Source organism: Ranitomeya imitator, chromosome 1 (genome assembly GCF_032444005.1).
Source record: "Ranitomeya imitator isolate aRanImi1 chromosome 1, aRanImi1.pri, whole genome shotgun sequence".
NCBI classification, from domain to species: domain Eukaryota; kingdom Metazoa; phylum Chordata; class Amphibia; order Anura; family Dendrobatidae; genus Ranitomeya; species Ranitomeya imitator.
Window position 1 is genome coordinate 100,201,806 of NC_091282.1, and position 23,437 is coordinate 100,225,242.

The following is a 23,437-nucleotide window of genomic DNA, read 5'->3' on the forward strand; positions in this document are numbered from 1 at the left end:
GCGTTTGCAGAGCCCCTAATGTACCTAAACAGTAGAAACCCCCCACAAGTGACCCCATATTGGAAACTAGACCCCTCAATGAACTTATCTAGATGTGTTGTGAGAACTTTGAACCCCCAAGTGTTTCACTACAGTTTATAACGCAGAGCCGTGAAAATAAAAAATCTTTTTTTTCCCACAAAAAATATGTTTAAGCCCCGAGTTTTGTATTTTCCCAAGGGTAACAGGAGAAATTGGTCCACAAAAGTTGTTGTCCAATTTGTCCTGAGTACGCTGATACCCCATATGTTGGGGTAAACCCCTGTTTGGGCACACAGGAGAGCTCGGAAGGGAAGGAGCACTGTTTTACTTTTTCAACGCAGAATTGGCTGGAATTGAGATCGGACGCCATGTCGTGTTTGGAGAGCCCCTGATGTGCCGAAACAGTGGAAACCCCCCAATTATAACTGAAACCCTAATCTAAACACACCCCTAACCCTAATTCCAACGGTAACCCTAACCACACCTCTAACCCTGACACACCCCTAACCCTAATCCCAACCCTATTCCCAACTGTAAATGTAATCTAAACCCTAACCCTAACTTTAGCCCCAACCCTAACTGTAGCCCCAACCCTAACCCTAACCCTAGCCCTAACCCTAGCCCTAACTCTAACCCTAACCCTAACCCTAGCCCTAACCCTAGCCCTAACCCTAGCCCTAACCCTAGCCCTAACCCTAGCCCTAACCCTAGCCCTAGTCCTAGCCCTAACCCTAGCCCTAACCCTAGCCCTAACCCTAGCCCTAACCCTAGCCCTAATGGGAAAATGGAAATAAATACATTTTTTTTGATTTTTCCCTAACTAAGGGGGTGATGAAGGGGGGTTTGATTTACTTTTATAGCGAGTTTTTTAGCGGATTTTTATGATTGGCAGCCGTCACACACTGAAAGACCCTTTTTATTGCAAAAAATATTTTTTGCAATACCACATTTTGAGAGCTATAATTTTTCCATATTTTGGTCCACAGAGTCATGTGAGGTCTTGTTTTTTGCGGGACGAGTTGACGTTTTTATTGAAAACATTTTTGGGCACGTGACATTTTTTGATCGCTTTTTATTCCGATTTTTGTGAGGAAGAATGACCAAAAGCCAGCTATTCATGAATTTCTATTGGGGGAGGCGTTTATACCGTTCCGCGTTTGGTAAAATTGATAAATCAGTTTTATTCTTCGGGTCAGTACGATTACAGCGATACCTCATTTATATCATTTTTTTATGGTTTGGCGCTTTTATACGATAAAAACTATTTTACAGAAAAAATAATTATTTTTGCATCGCTTTATTCTCAGGACTATAACTTTTTTATTTTTTTGCTGATGATGCTGTATGGCGGCTCTTTTTTTGCGGGACAATATGACGCTTTCAGCGGTACCATGGTTATTTATATCTGTCCTTTTGATCGCGTGTTATTCCACTTTTTGTTCGGCGGTATGATAATAAAGCGTTGTTTTTTGCCTCGTTTTTTTTTTTTTTTTTTTCTTACGGTGTTTACTGAAGGGGTTAACTAGTGGGACAGTTTTATAGGTCGGGTCGTTACGGACGCGGCGATACTAAATATGTGTACTTTTATTGGTTTTTTTTTTTTATTTAGATGAAGAAATGTATTTATGGGAATAATATTTTTTTTTTTTTCATTATTTTGGAATATTTTTTTTTATTTTTTTTACACATTTGGAAAATTTTTTTTTTACTTTTTTACTTTGTCCCAGGGGGGGACATCACAGATCAGTGATCTGACAGTTTGCACAGCACTCTGTCAGATCACTGATCTGACATGCAGCGCTGCAGGCTTCACAGTGCCTGCTCTGAGCAGGCTCTGTGAAGCCACCTCCCTCCCTGCAGGACCCGGATCCGCGGCCATCTTGGATCCGGGGCTGGAGGGAGCAGGGAGGGAGGTGAGACCCTCGCAGCAACGCGATCACATCGCGTTGCTCCGGGGGTCTCAGGGAAGCCCGCAGGGAGCCCCCTCCCTGCGCGGTGCTTCCCTGCACCGCCGGCACATCGCGATCATCTTTGATCGCGGTGTGCCAGGGGTTAATGTGCCGGGGGCGGTCCGTGACCGCTCCTGGCACATAGTGCCGGATGTCAGCTGCGATAAGCAGCTGACACCCGGCCGCGATCGGCCGCGCTCCCCCCGTGAGCGCGGCCGATCGGCTATGACGTACTATCCCGTCCAGGGTCAGATAAGCCCAGGGCACCTCGACGGGATAGTACGTCTAAGGTCACAGAGGGGTTAAAGTTATGAATATGGACTCCACTCCCATAGGGGTGGAGCCGCATATTCATTACTGTAATGAGCGGTACCATGTGACCGCTCACTACAGGAAGAAACTGCCGCTCCCGGAGACCGTGGGACATGCAGGGATCGCATCAGGAGCACCGGGAGCAGGTAAGTATGTCATATTCACCTGTCCGAGTTCCACCCGCCGGGCGCCGCTCCGTATTCCCATCCTCTTGCTGTGACTGTTCAGGTCAGAGGGCGTGATAACGTATCAGTGTGTGCGCCGCCCTCTGCCTGAACAGTCAGTGCGGAGAGACGGGACGCTGAGGAGCAGCGACGAGAGGTGAGTATGTCATTTTTTTAAATTGTTTTTTTTTTTAGTGCAGCAGCATTACATGTGGCACAATGCATGGCAAGAACTGCATGAAGTGTCTATGGGGCATCTATGGGGCCATAACTGCATGGAGCATTATATGGAGCATCTATGGGGCCATAAAGAACTGCATGGAGCATTATATGGGGCTCTTGATTCAATATGGATATTCAAAAACACTTAGCCTACTGATGTCTCAATTAATTTTACTTTTATTGGTATCTATTTTTATTTTTAACATTTACCGGTAGCTGCTGCATTTTCCACCCTAGGCTTATACTCGAGTCATTAAGTTTTCCCAGTTTTTTGTTGCAAAATTAGGGGGGTCGGCTTATACTCAAGTATTTACGGTATTTGTATCTAATGGGGTGACAAAAGGGTGTTTGATTTACTTTTTTTTTTTTTTTTGCTGAATCATATTTATTAAAAAAAAATTTTTTTTCAGATTAAACAGATAAACACATTAAACAGATAAACACAACAATTCTGCAAACAGAGCAGAGTAGAATAATAATACAATAAGAAAACAGACAATCCAACACAAGGGGGGGGGGGGGGGAGGAAGGGGGTAGGTACACATAGGTATGCAACTGTAGATTATTTAGATCGAAGGTCTAAACATTAATTAATCTACCAAAATACCGGTTCCTGAAAGTCAAAGCTCCATATAAACTATACAGCCAGGCACAGAGCAAGAATTTGTCACGGGCCGAGATATCAGATCCCGGATCACCACAGCACAATCCTCTTCACGAAGGGATAAAGGAAAACCGGCTACCAAGCCACGGCTTCCAGATCTGAGACTTTTTTGTTTTTGATGACGCAGATAACACCAGCGCCCGTTCGTATTGGCAATGAAGGTTCATCCTATCAATCTCAGATTGTATGGTCGGTGCGCTAGTCACTCTCCACTTGGAAGCTATTGCCAGTCTAGCGGCTATAAACAAATGTGAGAACACACCTCTCAGTTCATGTGGGATCTCATCCAATCCAATATGCAATAAAACCATACTAGGTCGCAGGGCCATTCGAATCCCAGTCGCCTCGGCTATCACGTCCTCCAAACTAACCCAAAGATTCAGTAATTTCGGACACGACCACCACATATGGCTAAGCGTCCCAACATACCGCAGCCTCTCCAGCACAATGGGGAGCATTGAGGGCCAAAATAGGCAACTTTAACTGGGTAGTAGTACCAGCGTAAGTGGACTTTTTTCAATTGCTCCAGATGGTTTACACAGGAGGATACTCTCCGAACCTCTAACACCGCATCCCGCCACCCATCAGGCGCTAGGGTGACCTGCAAGTCATCCTCCCACTGACTCATGAATTTCAACTTAACCTCTGAGTCAGGATCATTCAGGGCTACAAAATAGATACACTGCGAGTACTAGGACCAGGCCTATTTTTTTTTATTTTGATCAATGTTATAGGGTCTATCACAGTGATCAAAATGAACCATTAGGAAAAATCTTCTATTGTTGCCGGGTGATTTTCCTCCAGGGAAGAGACGCGGATGGCCGGAGGACGGAGCGGGAGGGTTCGGGGATGGCAAAAGTACCGGGGTGGGCTCAGGGAATCCTAGATCATATCAGAGGAGAGAGAAATAAATGGGAAACCAGACTTTTTTTTTTTTGCGGTCGCTGTTAGGCTAAGTTCACACAGGGCCTTTTTGTTGTGTTTTTTTTGCTGCGTTTTTTATGCCAATTTTCAGCTGCTTTTTACAGTACCAGCAAAGCCTATGAGATTTCAGAAAAAAATTCTCATTTTTGTGTGATCAGTATTTTGTGCTTTGCTGCGTTTTTTGGACATAGAGCATGTCACTTCTTTCAGCGTTTTTCACACATTGACCTGAATGGGTGTTGAAAAAACGCAGCAAAAATGCAGGTATCATTATTTGCTGCTGAAAATTCAAGGACATTAGCATGGACAAAGAGAAAAAAAAAAGGACCAAAAAAAAAAAACACGCACCAAATGCGCAACAAAAAACGCACCAAAACCTGCGTTTTTGACACAGCTTCTTTCCTGCCAAGAAGATCAGGTTTTGCTGCTGAAAAAAAAGCAGCAAAAACGCCCTGTGTGAACCTACCCTTATTCGGATAAGAACTGTGATCACAAGACTGGGGACGATAAAAACTGACCCAAACCATGTTTTTGGGGGTCTCAGCTACCCCTGGTAGCTGAGACCACAGAGATTTTCTGACCCCGGGTGCGCTATACACATATTTTTCGGCGCTAAGGAATAAATACCCTTAACTTCCTCCGTTAAAAGGCGTATCGGCGGTCGTTAAGGGGTTAAATCACTGTTATTAATTTGTTTTTTTTCCAGTGGGTGGTGCAACTTGGCTGTCTCTGTAGGGTTGAGCGACTTTTACTTTTTTAGGGTCGAGTTGGGTTTCGCGAAACCCGACTATCTCAAAAGTCGAGTCGAGTGAAATCGGCCGATTATGGCGAAAAGTCGGGGATCGACCGAAACACGAAACCCAATGCAAAGTCAATGGGAAATCTTTTTCTCTCTCTCTCTCTCTCTCTCTCTCTCTCTCTCCCTTCCCCTCCTCCTCCCCCTCCGTCCCTGAACAGAAAAGCTGGTGTTACACATTTTCAAATCGCTACAGCGCACAAGCGACAAGATGGCGATAGGCGTCCATGCCCCTAAGACCTATGTCATCACTCTGCCCACGCTCCTTCATTGGCTGAAAAAATGGCGCCAAACGCGACTTTGGCGCGAAGATCGCCGACCGCATGGCCGATCCCACACTAGGATCGGGTCGGGTTTCATGAAACCCGACTTTGCCAAAAGTCGGCGACTTTTGAATTTGTCCGATCCGTTTCGCTCAAGCCTATGTCTCTGTGTGCACATATACAGGGAAGACTATCAATCACTCAGGAGACCACCCACTGGACTACTAACTGTAACTTTTATTTTCCTCATTTAAATCTCTGTTCTTTCAATATTTAGTCTGCTGAGGAGTACTACTTGGCTCTCTCTGTAGGCAGATATACAGGGAAGATTGTCAGGCGCTCATAAAACTCACTACTGAGCACAGAAATATCTGGGATTTAAAGGGAACCTGTCACCCCGTTTTTTGAGATTGAGCTATAAATACTGTTAAATAGGGCCTGCGCTGTGTGTTACTACTATAGTGTATGTAGTGTACCCCGATTCCCCACCTATGCTGAGAAATAACTTACCAAAGTCGCCGTTTTCGCCTGTCAATCAGGCTGGTCAGGTCGGGAGGGCGTGTTCACAGCGCTGGTTCTTCCTCAGCTTTACGTTGGTGGCGTAGTGGTGTCCACATGTTGAGGTGACTAATCCACTGTGGGCACGTGAACAAGCAGCGCGCGATCTGCGCTGTCATCCCTTTCGTCGGTGGGGGCGGCCATCTTCCTGGGGCCGCGCGTGCGCAGATGGAGTGCTCTGCTGCACGGGGCTTCAGGAAAATGGCCGCGGGATGCCGCGCGTGCGCATTAGAGATCGCGGCGGCCATTTTCCCAAAGCCGAGATGCAAACCGCGGCCATTTTCCTGAAGCCCCGTGCAGTAGAGCACTCGATCTGCGCACGCGCGGCCCCAGGAAGATGGCCGCCCCCACCGACGAAAGGGACGACAGCGCAGATCGCGCGCTGCTTGTTCACGTGCCCACAGTGGATTAGTCACCTCAACATGCGGACACCACTACGCCACCAACGTAAAGCTGAGGAAGAACCAGCGCTGTGAACACGCCCTCCCGACCTGACCAGCCTGATTGACAGGCGAAAACGTCGACTTTGGTAAGTTATTTCTCAGCATAGGTGGGGAATCGGGGTACACTACATACACTATAGTAACACACAGCGCAGGTCCTATTTAACAGTATTTATAGCTCAATCTCAAAAAAACGGGGTGACAGGTTCCCTTTAAAGAGAACCTATCACTTACTCAAAAAAATTAAAGTTAAAGTCCCTGAACTCTCCTGATTCTGCCGCTCTTTTCCAGTTTGCACTGTGTTGCTCTTTTCTAGTGATATTCAGATTTGTTTCTTTTTCAGGAGCGCAGTATGTGATATCTCTGTTTTCAGTATTCCACAGTCTGACTGCTCTAACTGTAAAGAACCCTTTCCTATTTAGCTGCCGGAATCATCTTTCTTCCACCCGTAATGAATGCCCCCTGGTCCTCAGTACGGTGTTTGGAAGGAATAAGCCATTAGCCAGTGCTTTGTATGGTCAGCACGTATATTTATATTTATACATATACAGTGGGGCAAAAAAGTATTTAGTCAGTCAGCAATAGTGCAAGTTCCACCACTTAAAAAGATGAGAGGCGTCTGTAATTTACATCATAGGTAGACCTCAACTATGGGAGACAAACTGAGAAAAAAAAATCCAGAAAATCACATTGTCTGTTTTTTTAACATTTTATTTGCATATTATGGTGGAAAATAAGTATTTGGTCAGAAACAAAATTTCATCTCAATACTTTGTAATATATCCTTTGTTGGCAATGACAGAGGTCAAACGTTTTCTGTAAGTCTTCACAAGGTTGCCACACACTGTTGTTGGTATGTTGGCCCATTCCTCCATGCAGATCTCCTCTAGAGCAGTGATGTTTTTGGCTTTTCGCTTGGCAACATGGACTTTCAACTCCCTCCAAAGGTTTTCTATAGGGTTGAGATCTGGAGACTGGCTAGGCCACTCCAGGACCTTGAAATGCTTCTTACGAAGCCACTCCTTCGTTGCCCTGGCGGTGTGCTTTGGATCATTGTCATGTTGAAAGACCCAGCCACGTTTCATCTTCAATGCCCTTGCTGATGGAAGGAGGTTTGCACTCAAAATCTCACGATACATGGCCCCATTCATTCCTTCATGTACCCGGATCAGTCGTCCTGGCCCCTTTGCAGAGAAACAGCCCCAAAGCATGATGTTTCCACCACCATGCTTTACAGTAGGTATGGTGTTTGATGGATGCAACTCAGTATTCTTTTTCCTCCAAACACGACAAGTTGTGTTTCTACCAAACAGTTCCAGTTTGGTTTCATCAGACCATAGGACATTCTCACAAAACTCTTCTGGATCATCCAAATGCTCTCTAGCAAACTTCAGACGGGCCCGGACATGTACTGGCTTAAGCAGTGGGACACGTCTGGCACTGCAGGATCTGAGTCCATGGTGGCGTAGTGTGTTACTTATGGTAGGCCTTGTTACATTGGTCCCAGCTCTCTGCAGTTCATTCACTAGGTCCCCCCGCGTGGTTCTGGGATTTTTGCTCACCGTTCTTGTGATCATTCTGACCCCACGGGGTGGGATTTTGCGTGGAGCCCCAGATCGAGGGAGATTATCAGTGGTCTTGTATGTCTTCCATTTTCTAATTATTGCTCCCACTGTTGATTTCTTCACTCCAAGCTGGTTGGCTATTGCAGATTCAGTCTTCCCAGCCTGGTGCAGGGCTACAATTTTGTTTCTGGTGTCCTTTGACAGCTCTTTGGTCTTCACCATAGTGGAGTTTGGAGTCAGACTGTTTGAGGGTGTGCACAGGTGTCTTTTTATACTGATAACAAGTTTAAACAGGTGCCATTACTACAGGTAATGAGTGGAGGAAAGAGAAGACTCTTAAAGAAGAAGTTACAGGTCTGTGAGAGCCAGAAATCTTGATTGTTTGTTTCTGACCAAATACTTATTTTCCACCATAATATGCAAAAAAAATGATAAAAAAACAGACAATGTGATTTTCTGGATTTTTTTTTTCTCAGTTTGTCTCCCATAGTTGAGGTCTACCTATGATGTAAATTACAGACGCCTCTCATCTTTTTAAGTGGTGGAACTTGCACTATTGCTGACTGACTAAATACTTTTTTGCCCCACTGTATAAATGAAATCCCTTTTGAGACGTCTTGTTTCTAATCTAAACAAGCCCAACTTTTCCAATCTCATCCTAAGAGAGGCCTTCCATCCCTTGTAATAATCTAGTTGCCCGTCGTTGAACTGATTCTAATTTCTGAATATCCTTTTTTAAATGTGGAGCCCAAATCTGGATCCCATATTCTAGATGTGGCCTCACCAGTGATTTATAAAGGGGTAACAATACATTGGGATCACAGGATTTTATCTCTTTTTATACACCCTATTATCTTGTTTGCTTATGCGGCGCTGCCTGACATTGAGTACTGCTGCTCAGCTTACTTGTAACCAGAATACCCAAATCCTTCTAATGTTCTGTAGTCCCGATTATACTCCTATTTACTGTATATGCAGCAATAGGATTACTCCGTCCTAGGTGCATCACTCTTCATTTATCTGCATTAAATCTCATTTGCCAAGTGTTTGCCCATTCAGACTTTCTGCCGACATGCACTTTCACCCTTCATTTCAAGACGCCGCCGATCACAGCTTCTTAGACTTCTAGAATAGCTGTCGAGCTGTCATTGACATTGAATGGGAGGGAGGGATGAACGCGCGGGTGCGCACATCTCCCCGAGAAGACTCTGAAGAAATTGACAGTTGGTCCGTGAGTAGAGAATTCACATATTGCACTCCAAAAGTGAATATCTCTGCAATGGAGTGTTTCATCACAAACTGGACAAGAGCAGCTGATTCAGGGGAGCTCAGGGATTTTTAATAGGTATTTAATTATTTTTTTTTTTTTAGAGTAAGTGACAGGTCTCCTATGCATAGAAGACGTTCTTCTGTAAATGATAAAAGATAAATAAATATAGCTCCTCCTACTCTTTAAACTATGTTTAACGGGCCCAGGTTCCTTTTAAAGTGTTTATCTTGAAAAAACTATCTCAACCATGAGGTAATTGAATCATGCTTGTTGGGGAAAGAATCCTTCCTGATTCCAAATTATGTAGAAATAACCAAAATATATTACTGAATCAGTGCAGTAGTTGAGTACATAAAGCTTGTGATATGTCTTTGAAGAAAGACATTTAGACATCTCTTGTATCACTGAGTTCCATAGTCTCACCGCTCTTACAGTAAAGAATCTCATCTATCATTATGTAGAAACCTTTATTCCTCTACTTGTAAAGAAAGACCCTGTTTTATAGCTGCAGGCCTACAGTATGAATAAAGCATTGGACAAATTGCTGGATTATTTTGAAATTTTTAAATAGAAATTAGACTGTTTTTTCTAAACTAATCCTAAATTTGATAATATTTGTTGCATTTGCGGTCCACAAATTTAGCTCCAGATTAGCTCCAGTTTAGCTCTAGTACAGCTCCAGTATAGCTCTAGTACAGCTCCAGTACATCTCTAGTATAGCTCCAGTACAGCTCCAGTACAGCTGCAGCTCCAGTAGAGCTCCAGTACATCTCCATCACATCTCCAGTATAGCTCATGTACAGTTCTAGTATTGCTCCAGTACAGCTCTAGTTCAGCTGCAGCTCCAGTACAGCTCCAGTACGTCTCCAGCACATCTCCAGTATAGCTCCTGTACAGTTCTAGTATTGCTCCAGTACAGCTCTAGTTCAGCTGCAGCTCCAGTACAGCTCCAGTACATCTCCATCACATCTCCAGTATAGCTCATGTACAGTTCTAGTATTGCTCCAGTACAGCTCTAGTTCAGCTGCAGCTCCAGTACAGCTCCAGTACATCTCCAGCACATCTCCAGTATAGCTCCTGTACAGCTCCAGCACATCTCAAGTATAGCTCCTGTACAGCTCCAGTACAGCTCTAGTATTGCTCCAGTACAGCTCTAGTTCTGCTGCAGCTCCAGTAGAGATCCAGTATATCTCCCGTACATCTCCAGTATAGCTCTAGTACAGCTCTAGTGCAGCTGCAGCTCCAGTACAGCTCAGTACATCTCCAGTACAGGTCTAGTACATCTCCAGTATAGCTTCAGTACAGCTCTAGTACAGCTCCAGATCCAGTACAGCTCTAGTACAGCTCTAGTACAGCTCCAGTATAGCTCCAGTACAGCTCTAGTACAGCTCCAGTACATCTCCAATATAGCTTCAGGACAGCTCCAGTACAGCTCTAGTTCAGCTGCACCTCCAGTAGAGCTCCAGTACATCTCCATCACATCTCCAGTATAGCTCATGTACAGTTCTAGTATTGCTCCAGTACAGCTCTAGTTCAGCTGCAGCTCCAGTACAGCTCCAGTACAGCTCCAGCACATCTCCAGTATAGCTCCTGTACAGCTCCAGCACATCTCAAGTATAGCTCCTGTACAGCTCCATTACAGCTCTAGTATTGCTCCAGTACAGCTCTAGTTCTGCTGCAGCTCCAGTAGAGATCCAGTATATCTCCTGTACATCTCCAGTATAGCTCTAGTACAGCTCTAGTGCAGCTGCAGCTCCAGTACAGCTCAGTACATCTCCAGTACAGGTCTAGTACATCTCCAGTATAGCTTTAGTACAGCTCTAGTACAGCTCTAGTACAGCTCCAGTATAGCTCCAGTACAGCTCTAGTACAGCTCCAGTACATCTCCAATATAGCTTCAGGACAGCTCCAGTACAGCTCTAGTTCAGCTGCACCTCCAGTAGAGCTCCAGTACATCTCCAGCACATCTCCAGTATAGCTCCTGTACAGCTCCAGTATTGCTCCAGTACAGCTCCAGTACAGCTCCAGCACATCTCCAGTATAGCTCCTGTACAGCTCCAGTACAGCTCTAGTATTGCTCCAGCACATCTCCAGTATAGCTCCTGTACAGCTCCAGTACAGCTCTAGTATTGCTCCAGTACAGCTCTAGTTCAGCTGCAGCTCCAGTAGAGATCCAGTAGAGCTCCAGTATATCTCCAGTACAGCTTAGTATAGCCCCAGTACATCTCTAGTACAGCTCCAGTACATCTCCAATATAGCTTCGGGACAGCTCTAGTACAGCTCCAGTAGAGCTCCAGTACAGATCCAGTACATCTCCAGCACATCTCCTGTACAGCTCCAGTACAGTTCTAGTATTGCTCCAGTACAGATCCAGTACAGCTCTAGTTCAGCTGCAGCTCCAGTACAGCTCCAGTACATCTCCAGCATATCTCCAGTATAGCTCCTGTACAGCTCCAGTATTGCTCCAGTACAGCTCCAGCACATCTCCAGTATAGCTCAAGTATAGCTCCTGTGCAGCTCCAGTACAGCTCTAGTATTACTCCAGTACATCTCTAGTCCAGCTCCAGTAGAGCTCCAGCACATCTCCAATATTGCTCCAGCACATTTCCAGTATAGCTCCTGTATAGCTCTAGTATTGCTCCAGTACAGCTCTAGTTCTGCTGCAGCTCCAGTAGAGATCCAGTAGAGCTCCAGTATATCTCCTGTACAGCTTCAGTACAGCTCTAGTATAGCCCCAGTACATCTCTAGTACAGCTCCAGTATAGCTCTAGTATAGCCCCAGTACATCTCCAGTACAGCTCCAGTACAGCTCCAGTACAGCTCTAGTTCAGCTGCAGCTCCCATACATCTCCAGTATAGCTCTAGTACAGCTCCAGTACAGCTCTAGTGCAGCTCCAGTATAGCTCCAGTACAGCTCCAATACAACTCTAGTACAGCTCTAGTACATCTCCAGTATAGCTTCAGTACAGCTCTAGTACAGCTCCAGTACAGCTCCAGTACATCTCCAATATAGCTTCAGGACAGCTCTAGTACAGCTCCAGTAGAGCTCCAGTACAGATCCAGTACAGATCCAGTACAGCTCTAGTTCAGCTGCAGCTCCAGTAGAGCTCCAGTACAGCTCCAGTATAGCTCCAGTACATCTCTAGTACAGCTGCAGCTCCCGTAGAGCTCCAGTACAGCTCCAGTACAGCTCCAGCACATCTCCAGTATAGCTCCAGTACATCTCTAGTACAGCTGCAGCTCCCATAGAGCTCCAGTACAGCTCCAGTACAGCTCCAGCACATCTCCAGTATAGCTCCAGTACATCTCTAGTACAGCTGCAGCTCCCGTAGAGCTCCAGTACAGCTCCAGTACATCTCCAGCACATCTCCAGTATAGCTCCTGTACAGCTTCAGTACAGCTCTAGTATTGTTCCAGCACATCTCCAGTATAGCTCCAGTACAGCTCCAGTATAGCTCCAGTACAGCTCCAGTACAGATCCCAGTACAGCTCCAGTACAGCTCCAGCTCCAGTATAGCTCCAGTACAGCTCCAGTACAGCTCCAGCTCCAGTACAGCTCCAGTACAGCTCCAGTACAGATCCCAGTACAGCTCCAGCTCCAGTACAGATCCCAGTACAGCTCCAGCTCCAGTACAGCTCCAGTACAGATACAGTATAGCCCCAGTACAGCTCCAGTACAGATACAGTATAGCCCCAGTACAGCTCTAGTACAGATACAGTACAGATACAGTATAGCCCCAGTACAGCTCCAGTACAGCTCCAGTACAGATACAGTATAGCTCCAGTACAGCTCCAGTACAGCTCCAGTACAGATACAGTATAGCCCCAGTACAGCTCCAGTACAGATCCAGTACAGCTCCAGTACAGATCCCAGTACAGCTCCAGCTCCAGTACAGCTCCAGTACAGCTCCAGTACAGATACAGTATAGCCCCAGTACAGCTCCAGTACAGATACAGTATAGCCCCAGTACAGCTCCAGTACAGCTCCAGTACAGCTCCAGTACAGCTCCAGTATAGCTCCAGTACAGCTCCAGTATAGCTCCAGTACAGATACAGTATAGCCCCAGTACAGCTCCAGTACAGCTCCAGTACAGCTCCAGTATAGCTCCAGTACAGCTCCAGTATAGCTCCAGTACAGATACAGTATAGCCCCAGTACAGCTCCAGTACAGATACAGTATAGCCCCAGTACAGCTCCAGTACAGCTCCAGTACAGATACAGTATAGCCCCAGTACAACTCCAGTACAGCTCCAGTACAGCTCCAGTATAGCTCCAGTACAGCTCCAGTACAGCTCCAGTACAGATACAGTATAGCTCCAGTACAGCTCCAGTACAGATACAGTACAGATACAGTATAGCCCCAGTACAGCTCTAGTACAGCTCCAGTACAGCTCCAGTACAGATACAGTATAGCCCCAGTACAGCTCCAGTACAGATCCAGTACAGCTCCAGTACAGATCTCAGTACAGCTCCAGCTCCAGTACAGCTCCAGTACAGATACAGTATAGCCCCAGTACAGCTCCAGTACAGATACAGTATAGCCCCAGTACAGCTCCAGTACAGCTCCAGTACAGCTCCAGTACAGATCCAGTACAGATCCAGTATAGCCCCAGTGTAGCTCCAGTACAGCTCCAGTACATCTCCAGTACAGATACAGTATAGCCCCAGTACAGCTCCAGTACAGCTCCAGTACAGCTCCAGTACAGATACAATATAGCCCCAGTACAGCTCCAGTACAGCTCCAGTACAGCTCCAGTACAGCTCCAGTACAGATCCAGTATAGCTCCAGTACAGATCCAGTATAGCCCCAGTATAGCTCCAGTATAGCCCCAGTACAGCTCCAGTACAGCTCCAGTATAGCTCCAGTATAGCCCCAGTATAGCCCCAGTATAGCTCCAGTACAGATCCAGTACAGCTCCAGCTCCAGTACAGATCCCAGTACAGCTCCAGCTCCAGTACAGCTCCAGTACAGCCCCAGTACAGCTCCAGTACAGCTCCAGTACAGCTCCAGTACAGCTCCAGTACAGCTCCAGTATAGCTCCAGTACAGCTCCAGTATAGCTCCAGTACAGATACAGTATAGCCCCAGTACAGCTCCAGTACAGATACAGTATAGCCCCAGTACAGCTCCAGTACAGCTCCAGTACAGATACAGTATAGCCCCAGTACAGCTCCAGTACAGCTCCAGTACAGCTCCAGTACAGCTCCAGTACAGCTCCAGTATAGCTCCAGTACAGCTCCAGTACAGCTCCAGTACAGATACAGTATAGCCCCAGTACAGCTCCAGTACAGCTCCAGTACAGATACAGTATAGCCCCAGTACAGCTCTAGTACAGCTCCAGTACAGATACAGTATAGCCCCAGTACAGCTCCAGTACAGATCCAGTACAGCTCCAGTACAGATCTCAGTACAGCTCCAGCTCCAGTACAGCTCCAGTACAGATACAGTATACCCCAGTACAGCTCCAGTACAGATACAGTATAGCCCCAGTACAGCTCCAGTACAGCTCCAGTACAGCTCCAGTACAGATCCAGTATAGCCCCAGTGTAGCTCCAGTACAGCTCCAGTACATCTCCAGTACAGATACAGTATAGCCCCAGTATAGCCCCAGTACAGCTCCAGTACAGCTCCAGTACAGCTCCAGTACAGATACAGTATAGCCCCAGTACAGCTCCAGTACAGCTCCAGTACAGCTCCAGTATAGCTCCAGTACAGATCCAGTATAGCCCCAGTATAGCTCCAGTATAGCCCCAGTACAGCTCCAGTACAGCTCCAGTATAGCTCCAGTATAGCCCCAGTATAGCCCCAGTATAGCTCCAGTACAGATCCAGTACAGCTCCAGCTCCAGTACAGATCCCAGTACAGCCCCAGTACAGCTCCAGTACAGCTCCAGTACAGCTCCAGTATAGCTCCAGTACAGCTCCAGTATAGCTCCAGTACAGATACAGTATAGCCCCAGTACAGCTCCAGTACAGATACAGTATAGCCCCAGTACAGCTCCAGTACAGCTCCAGTACAGATACAGTATAGCCCCAGTACAGCTCCAGTACAGCTCCAGTACAGATACAGTATAGCCCCAGTACAGCTCCAGTACAGATCCAGTACAGATACAGTATAGCCCCAGTACAGCTCTAGTACAGCTCCAGTACAGATACAGTATAGCCCCAGTACAGCTCCAGTACAGATCCAGTACAGCTCCAGTACAGATCTCAGTACAGCTCCAGCTCCAGTACAGCTCCAGTACAGATACAGTATAGCCCCAGTACAGCTCCAGTATAGCCCCAGTACAGCTCCAGTACAGATACAGTATAGCCCCAGTACAGCTCCAGTACAGCTCCAGTACAGCTCCAGTACAGCTCCAGTACAGATCCAGTATAGCCCCAGTACAGCTCCAGTACAGCTCCAGTACAGCTCCAGTACAGATACAGTATAGCCCCAGTACAGCTCCAGTACAGCTCCAGTACAGCTCCAGTACAGATCCAGTATAGCTCCAGTACAGATCCAGTATAGCCCCAGTATAGCTCCAGTATAGCCCCAGTACAGCTCCAGTACAGCTCCAGTACAGATCCAGTATAGCTCCAGTATAGCTCCAGTACAGCTCCAGTACAGCTCCAGTATAGCCCCAGTATAGCCCCAGTATAGCTCCAGTACAGATCCAGTACAGCTCCAGCTCCAGTACAGATCCCAGTACAGCTCCAGTATAGCTCCAGTATAGCTCCAGTACAGCTCCAGTACAGCTCCAGTATAGCCCCAGTATAGCCCCAGTATAGCTCCAGTACAGATCCAGTACAGCTCCAGCTCCAGTACAGATCCCAGTACAGCTCCAGTATAGCTCCAGTACAGATCCAGTATAGCCCCAGTATAGCTCCAGTATAGCCACAGTACAGCTCCAGTACAGCTCCAGTACAGATCCAGTATAGCCCCAGTATAGCTCCAGTATAGCTCCAGTACAGCTCCAGTACAGCTCCAGTATAGCCCCAGTATAGCCCCAGTATAGCTCCAGTACAGATCCAGTACAGCTCCAGCTCCAGTACAGATCCCAGTACAGCTCCAGTATAGCTCCAGTATAGCTCCAGTACAGCTCCAGTACAGCTCCAGTATAGCCCCAGTATAGCCCCAGTATAGCTCCAGTACAGATCCAGTACAGCTCCAGCTCCAGTACAGATCCCAGTACAGCTCCAGTATAGCTCCAGTATAGCTCCAGTACAGCTCCAGTACAGCTCCAGTATAGCCCCAGTATAGCCCCAGTATAGCTCCAGTACAGATCCAGTACAGCTCCAGCTCCAGTACAGATCCCAGTACAGCTCCAGTACAGCCCCAGTATAGCCCCAGTATAGCTCCAGTACAGATCCAGTACAGCTCCAGCTCCAGTACAGCTCCAGTACAGCTCCAGTATAGCTCCAGTACAGCTCCAGTACAGCTCCAGTATAGCCCCAGTATAGCCCCAGTATAGCTCCAGTACAGATCCAGTACAGCTCCAGCTCCAGTACAGATCCCAGTACAGCTCCAGTATAGCTCCAGTATAGCTCCAGTACAGCTCCAGTACAGCTCCAGTATAGCCCCAGTATAGCCCCAGTATAGCTCCAGTACAGATCCAGTACAGCTCCAGCTCCAGTACAGATCCCAGTACAGCTCCAGTATAGCTCCAGTACAGATCCAGTATAGCCCCAGTATAGCTCCAGTATAGCCACAGTACAGCTCCAGTACAGCTCCAGTACAGATCCAGTATAGCCCCAGTATAGCTCCAGTATAGCTCCAGTACAGCTCCAGTACAGCTCCAGTATAGCCCCAGTATAGCCCCAGTATAGCTCCAGTACAGATCCAGTACAGCTCCAGCTCCAGTACAGATCCCAGTACAGCTCCAGTATAGCTCCAGTATAGCTCCAGTACAGCTCCAGTACAGCTCCAGTATAGCCCCAGTATAGCCCCAGTATAGCTCCAGTACAGATCCAGTACAGCTCCAGCTCCAGTACAGATCCCAGTACAGCTCCAGTATAGCTCCAGTATAGCTCCAGTACAGCTCCAGTACAGCTCCAGTATAGCCCCAGTATAGCCCCAGTATAGCTCCAGTACAGATCCAGTACAGCTCCAGCTCCAGTACAGATCCCAGTACAGCTCCAGTATAGCTCCAGTACAGATCCAGTATAGCCCCAGTATAGCTCCAGTATAGCCACAGTACAGCTCCAGTACAGCTCCAGTACAGATCCAGTATAGCCCCAGTATAGCTCCAGTATAGCTCCAGTACAGCTCCAGTACAGCTCCAGTATAGCCCCAGTATAGCCCCAGTATAGCTCCAGTACAGATCCAGTACAGCTCCAGCTCCAGTACAGATCCCAGTACAGCTCCAGTATAGCTCCAGTATAGCTCCAGTACAGCTCCAGTACAGCTCCAGTATAGCCCCAGTATAGCCCCAGTATAGCTCCAGTACAGATCCAGTACAGCTCCAGCTCCAGTACAGATCCCAGTACAGCTCCAGTATAGCTCCAGTACAGCTCCAGTACAGCTCCAGTATAGCCCCAGTATAGCCCCAGTATAGCTCCAGTACAGATCCAGTACAGCTCCAGCTCCAGTACAGATCCCAGTACAGCTCCAGTACAGCCCCAGTATAGCCCCAGTATAGCTCCAGTACAGATCCAGTACAGCTCCAGCTCCAGTACAGCTCCAGTACAGCTCCAGTATAGCTCCAGTACAGCTCCAGTACAGCTCCAGTATAGCCCCAGTATAGCCCCAGTATAGCTCCAGTACAGATCCAGTACAGCTCCAGCTCCAGTACAGATCCCAGTACAGCTCCAGTATAGCTCCAGTATAGCTCCAGTACAGCTCCAGTACAGCTCCAGTATAGCCCCAGTATAGCCCCAGTATAGCTCCAGTACAGATCCAGTACAGCTCCAGCTCCAGTACAGATCCCAGTACAGCTCCAGTATAGCTCCAGTACAGATCCAGTATAGCCCCAGTATAGCTCCAGTATAGCCACAGTACAGCTCCAGTACAGCTCCAGTACAGATCCAGTATAGCCCCAGTATAGCTCCAGTATAGCTCCAGTACAGCTCCAGTACAGCTCCAGTATAGCCCCAGTATAGCCCCAGTATAGCTCCAGTACAGATCCAGTACAGCTCCAGCTCCAGTACAGATCCCAGTACAGCTCCAGTATAGCTCCAGTATAGCTCCAGTACAGCTCCAGTACAGCTCCAGTATAGCCCCAGTATAGCCCCAGTATAGCTCCAGTACAGATCCAGTACAGCTCCAGCTCCAGTACAGATCCCAGTACAGCTCCAGTACAGCCCCAGTATAGCCCCAGTATAGCTCCAGTACAGATCCAGTACAGCTCCAGCTCCAGTACAGCTCCAGTACAGCTCCAGTATAGCTCCAGTACAGCTCCAGTACAGCTCCAGCTCCAGTACAGCTCCAGTACAGATCCAGTACAGCTCCAGTACATCTCCAGCATATCTCCAGTATAGCTCCAGTACAGCTCCAGCTCCAGTACAGCTCCAGTACAGCTCCAGTACAGATCAAGTACAGCTCCAGTACATCTCCAGCATATCTCCAGTATAGCTCCAGTACAGCTCCAGCTCCAGTACAGCTCCAGTACAGATCAAGTACAGCTCCAGTACATCTCCAGCACATCTCCAGTATAGCTCCAGTACAGCTCCAGTATAGCTCAAGTATAGCTCCTGTGCAGCTCCAGTATAGCTCCTGTGCAGCTCCAGTACAGATCCAGTACAGATCCAGTACAGATCCCAGTACAGCTCCAGCTCCAGTACAGCTCCTGTGCAGCTCCAGTACAGATCCAGTACAGCTCCAGTACAGCTCCAGTACAGCTCCAGTACAGCTCCAGTACAGCTCCAGCTCCAGTACAGATACAGTACAGATCCAGTACATCTCCAGTATAGCTCCAGTACAGCTCCTGTGCAGCTCCAGTACAGATCCAGTACAGCTATGTCTTTTACCTAATGCACAAATCTGTGCACAATATTCCCTGAGTGATTTAAGTAAACCTTCTGTTGTCGTCTTTTGTGTCTGCTCCTGTTATTATTGTACTTGCTGTGGCAGCAGCTGCTTGGCACTGGCCGCCTAAGGCCGTGTTCCCACGTAGCGTAAATACTGTGCTTTTTTATTCAGACAATCTGCTGCGTTTATCTGTTAAGCAAAGTGGATGTGATTTCATGAAAGCTCCTGTTCACTGTATGTTTAAAGTTGAAGAATATTATTGACGTGCATTTTTTGTCTATAGGTTTCTGTGGAGAGCCTTAGAAAGGGGGGGGGAAACATTTTCATTTTTAAGCGAAAAATAAAAACTTTTAAAGTTTTTCTGTACCCAAAAAATGCATTAAAATGCTGTCTCAGATCTGCAGCAAAATGATAACTAGAGAAAAATATTAGTGCGTATTTTGATGCAGACACCTGCAGAAAACCTACAGAGAAAAAGCAACAGAAAAAAAAACTGCATTTACTCTAGGTGTGAATGGCCTAAAGGGAACGTGTCTCCAGGAAATGACTTACTGTATAAATCAGGATTTTATGATAAAATTATATTTTTTGTTTCTTGTTTTTTCTGGTGATGAGTGAATGTGCTCGGATAAGGTGTTATCTGAGCATGCTCAATAATAGGTGCGAGTCCCCTCGGCTGCATGTCCCTTTGCTGTTAGACAGCCACAACACATGATGTTTGTTTGGCAATAACTACACGTGTTGTGGCTGTTAGACAGCCAGAGACATTCAGCCGCGGGGACTCGCACACATTATTCGAGGACACTGAAGACACCCGGTTAGCGCCCGAGCATGCTCAGATAACACCTTATAGGAGCACGTTCGCTCATCACGAGTGTTCTCCTTGTCACAAGTTCCATTTATAAATTGGCCACCAGATGTAATATCAGGCTCGTGGTTTGTGTTCTTTTCCGCAGCTACATTCCTATTGTGAATGGTTGATCATTAGCCATCTGCCATATATAGAGGCGCTGCCTGTCTTTGTGACCTTGTCTGTAATGATAATGAGACTGCTGAAAACTCAGAACAGCATGTATATGTCTTGAATTAGACTTGGTAGCAAAAGGGAGAATTGCAGGTTTTCTGAATGTTTTATTTATTGTGGTATGGAAAAAAGTAAGTAAAGTTGAAAAAAAAAATACATTTAACAAAAAAAAAACTGATTTAAAAGGAACGTGTCTGGTGATTTATGCTAGTCACACCACGGGCAGCATGACTGCAGGATCCCAGCAAAGTATATCCTCCCTGAAACACGTCAGCATCTCAGAGAAAGTATACTGTAAAGATCCAGCCCGATACCATAGCCGGGAATGAGACTTGTCGGGTCCCTGGCCTTGACCCGTCTCTCTCTCACCTGCTAATTACCTCTATCAGCGCTGGGAAGAGCCGGCCAAGGGTGGAGCCGGACCAGTCTCATCACCGCCTGTGGTTCCCAGACACATCTTTAAAGTATATTTTCCCTGGGTTTCAGAAAATGGTATCTCTGGTATCAGTTGTGCAACCAGTAGGTCCCTTTAAAAGTAAATTTACCATCCCCCAACATTCCGCACATAAGTTTCATCCTTATTTCATTTATCTATTGTGTTTTACTATTCAATGTATAATTTTCACATTATTTTTCACGTCCCAAGTGCATAACCTTCCATTTTTCTACATTGAACTTCACTTGCCTGTCGGCTGAATTGACGGGAAAAACAAATGTAAAGTTCATATATAAATATTTAAATTTTCAGTAACAGAGCAGAAAGCCGCTATTCTGGGAACATATTGTGTCGTGAAACTAAAGGATAAAGGTCGCTAAGTTTTATGTTTTATCAATGGTAAATAGGCCACACTGATATATATTTATACTTTTTTCTTTGATTTTGGAAAAAGGGCCTAAGTGGAGAAAGCCAGAATTTATATCCATTCCTGCTTCCTGTAATTCAGCTGAGCACAGACGTCTCGCAGCCGCCGCACATTTACCTCCTGGAAGACGGCCTGGAATTATGGTAAACTTGTTTAATTCTAGATGTGTTCCTGCTGTAAACCTGGGATGATGGGAATGGCCGATATTGCTTTTTGTCTGATACTGAATTCTTTTCTTTTTTTTTGCATGTGGTCATGTGTACGTGCCTGAACTAGAGATTTACAAACTAAGAAAAAAACTATATTATAGAGCAACTGTGTTGTAGTTTCAGCACAATCAGTGTCTTATCAGCAGGAGATTATCACTACCTGACTAGGCCTCATGTGCACAGCAGTCAGGCTAATCTGTGTAACCCTGAACAAACCACTGATTTTCAGCTTGCTGACCATGTACACTGTAAGCGGCCAATCCGTGGTGTGAGCAAGGCTATACACAGCTCAGCATTCAGAGCTCTGCTACATCTACAACAAATAAAACAGCATTCTATCAGAACTACACCAAGCAGCCCAATGACATATCCCTGGAATCAGGCTATCTTGCCCTACATTGTGCTGCATTTTACGTTTAATGTCATTGATAGCAGCCAAGTGGTATAAGTTTGGGGATTTCTGCACGTGGCACTTGTACTCTATAGTGAATAAATGAAGATAGTTTGAAAATCTATGACCCGATTCATCAAAGCTTTTACTTAAAAAGTTTTGAAATGTCACATAATTTTGGTGCAACTCGAGACTATAAAATTTCGCGAATTTTTGCGTTCTTAGCCATTTTTGCCCAGCTCCAACAAAGTGGACAGCGTTGGGGCAGGATGGGGGAATGGTGACCACCGCTGGTATAATTCATAGCAAGAAAAAGCGTTTGCTACGCTCAAGTCTTAGGCTGGGTTCAGATTGCGTTAGTGCAATCCGTTTAGCGCCTAGCGCTAGCGGAATGCGCTAACGCAATGTTTTGTAAAGGGGTCGCGTTAAACGTCCCCGCTCTCGCAGATCTCCGATCTGCGAGAGCGGGGAACGGACCTCGGGCGCGCCTCGGACGCTGCAAGCAGCGTCCGCGGCGCGCCACAAAACACCGGCACATTGCTAGCGCGTGACGAAAATGGCACGCACTACTGATGCGCGTCCCCATTGCTGTGAATGGGCGCGCTAACAGACGCGTTGCACGGCGTTAATTTCGCCGTGCAACGCTGTCCGTTAGCGCGGTCCCATTAACGCAATGGGAACCTAGCCTTACTCCGGCAGGGACTGGAGTAGGATTTGCCGTGAGACGCACACCACTTGTCCGACGCTCCTAAGTCTTCTGAGTCTTCATGCCTCGGCCGCTTCTGACTCCAGCCCATCTCCTCATCAAGGCCGACGTGGTTTCCTTCTATAGATCAGTTTTAATAAATGTTTGTAATTGAGAGATCTTTGAGTCTTAATTATTCTCTATGATGGAGCTTACACCTTACTTTATTCTATTAGCCGGTGACAAGCCACCATTTTCCCACCAGTGAAGTGATGGCCACGTGCTGGTGAAAGCTTCATCTCTCAGAAACCTTGTCACAAACCCAAGAACTGTTGTTTTTTTCTTTATTTTTGCTCTAAGTCTATTTAAACCTTCTTGTATAACCTATTCTGCAGGTTTTATACTTTTGCTGACATTCTGCGATTTTGGCAGACAGAGCAATCAATCGATCTATTGATAATTCATCCATATCGCGGTTAGCTGTCATATAAACGTGTCCTTAATATTCCTCTTTGTCAGAGGAATGTGTGGTCTGCCCTTGGTCCGTTCTCTCCCCCCAAGCTCCTTCATATAACACCGGCAATATATCATTTCAATGACTTGAGACGGAGCAGGTCATCATAGAGGGGACACATAAGCAATATGAATATGATAGATAAATAACTCTTCAGCTCCCATGAGGCTTTCTCCACTCCACTAGATGAAGAGAAAGACACAGGGAGGCCATTTTAATCTTTGAAGTCTATGCAGTCCTATGTAAGAAGACCAAAAACTCTTGTTCAACCCTTAATAAAGCTAACCATATGTATAAAATAGCTGTGCTCCATATTGCCCGAAGTGTCCGATAACTCCCAGTTTTTCATCATATATCATGATTGGTCATTTAGTCAGTCATTGTTAATTGGGGATCATTAAGAGGGCCCCCATTCACATCAGCTTATTCCTTTGATTGGTGGGACTCGCTGACATTAAGGCTAAGGCTTCATAGCATGTGTAGTGCGACGTTAAAATTACATTGTCACATTAAACTGATTTATTGTGGTGCCATCTTGCGATCTGCATCCTACCGCAACTGCGACAGTCGCAAATTTTTCCAATTGTGTTTGTTGTTGCTGGTCGGAAGTTTCAGGCAACTTACTTCCTATAGACCTCAATGCAAGTCACAT

General features: G+C 46.4%; 1 protein-coding gene across 3 annotated transcripts in view; it reads left to right on the plus strand.

Moving 5' to 3' along the window:
* Positions 1 to 23,437, plus strand: part of IPO11 (importin 11) — a 628,234-nt gene that overhangs the window by 221,021 nt on the left and 383,776 nt on the right. For all 3 annotated transcript variants that reach the window (XM_069749262.1, XM_069749270.1, XM_069749278.1), the window contains exon 21: positions 21,014 to 21,129. In XM_069749262.1, coding sequence (XP_069605363.1) covers positions 21,014 to 21,129 — 116 coding nt within the window. The remainder of the gene's footprint in view (positions 1 to 21,013; positions 21,130 to 23,437) is intronic.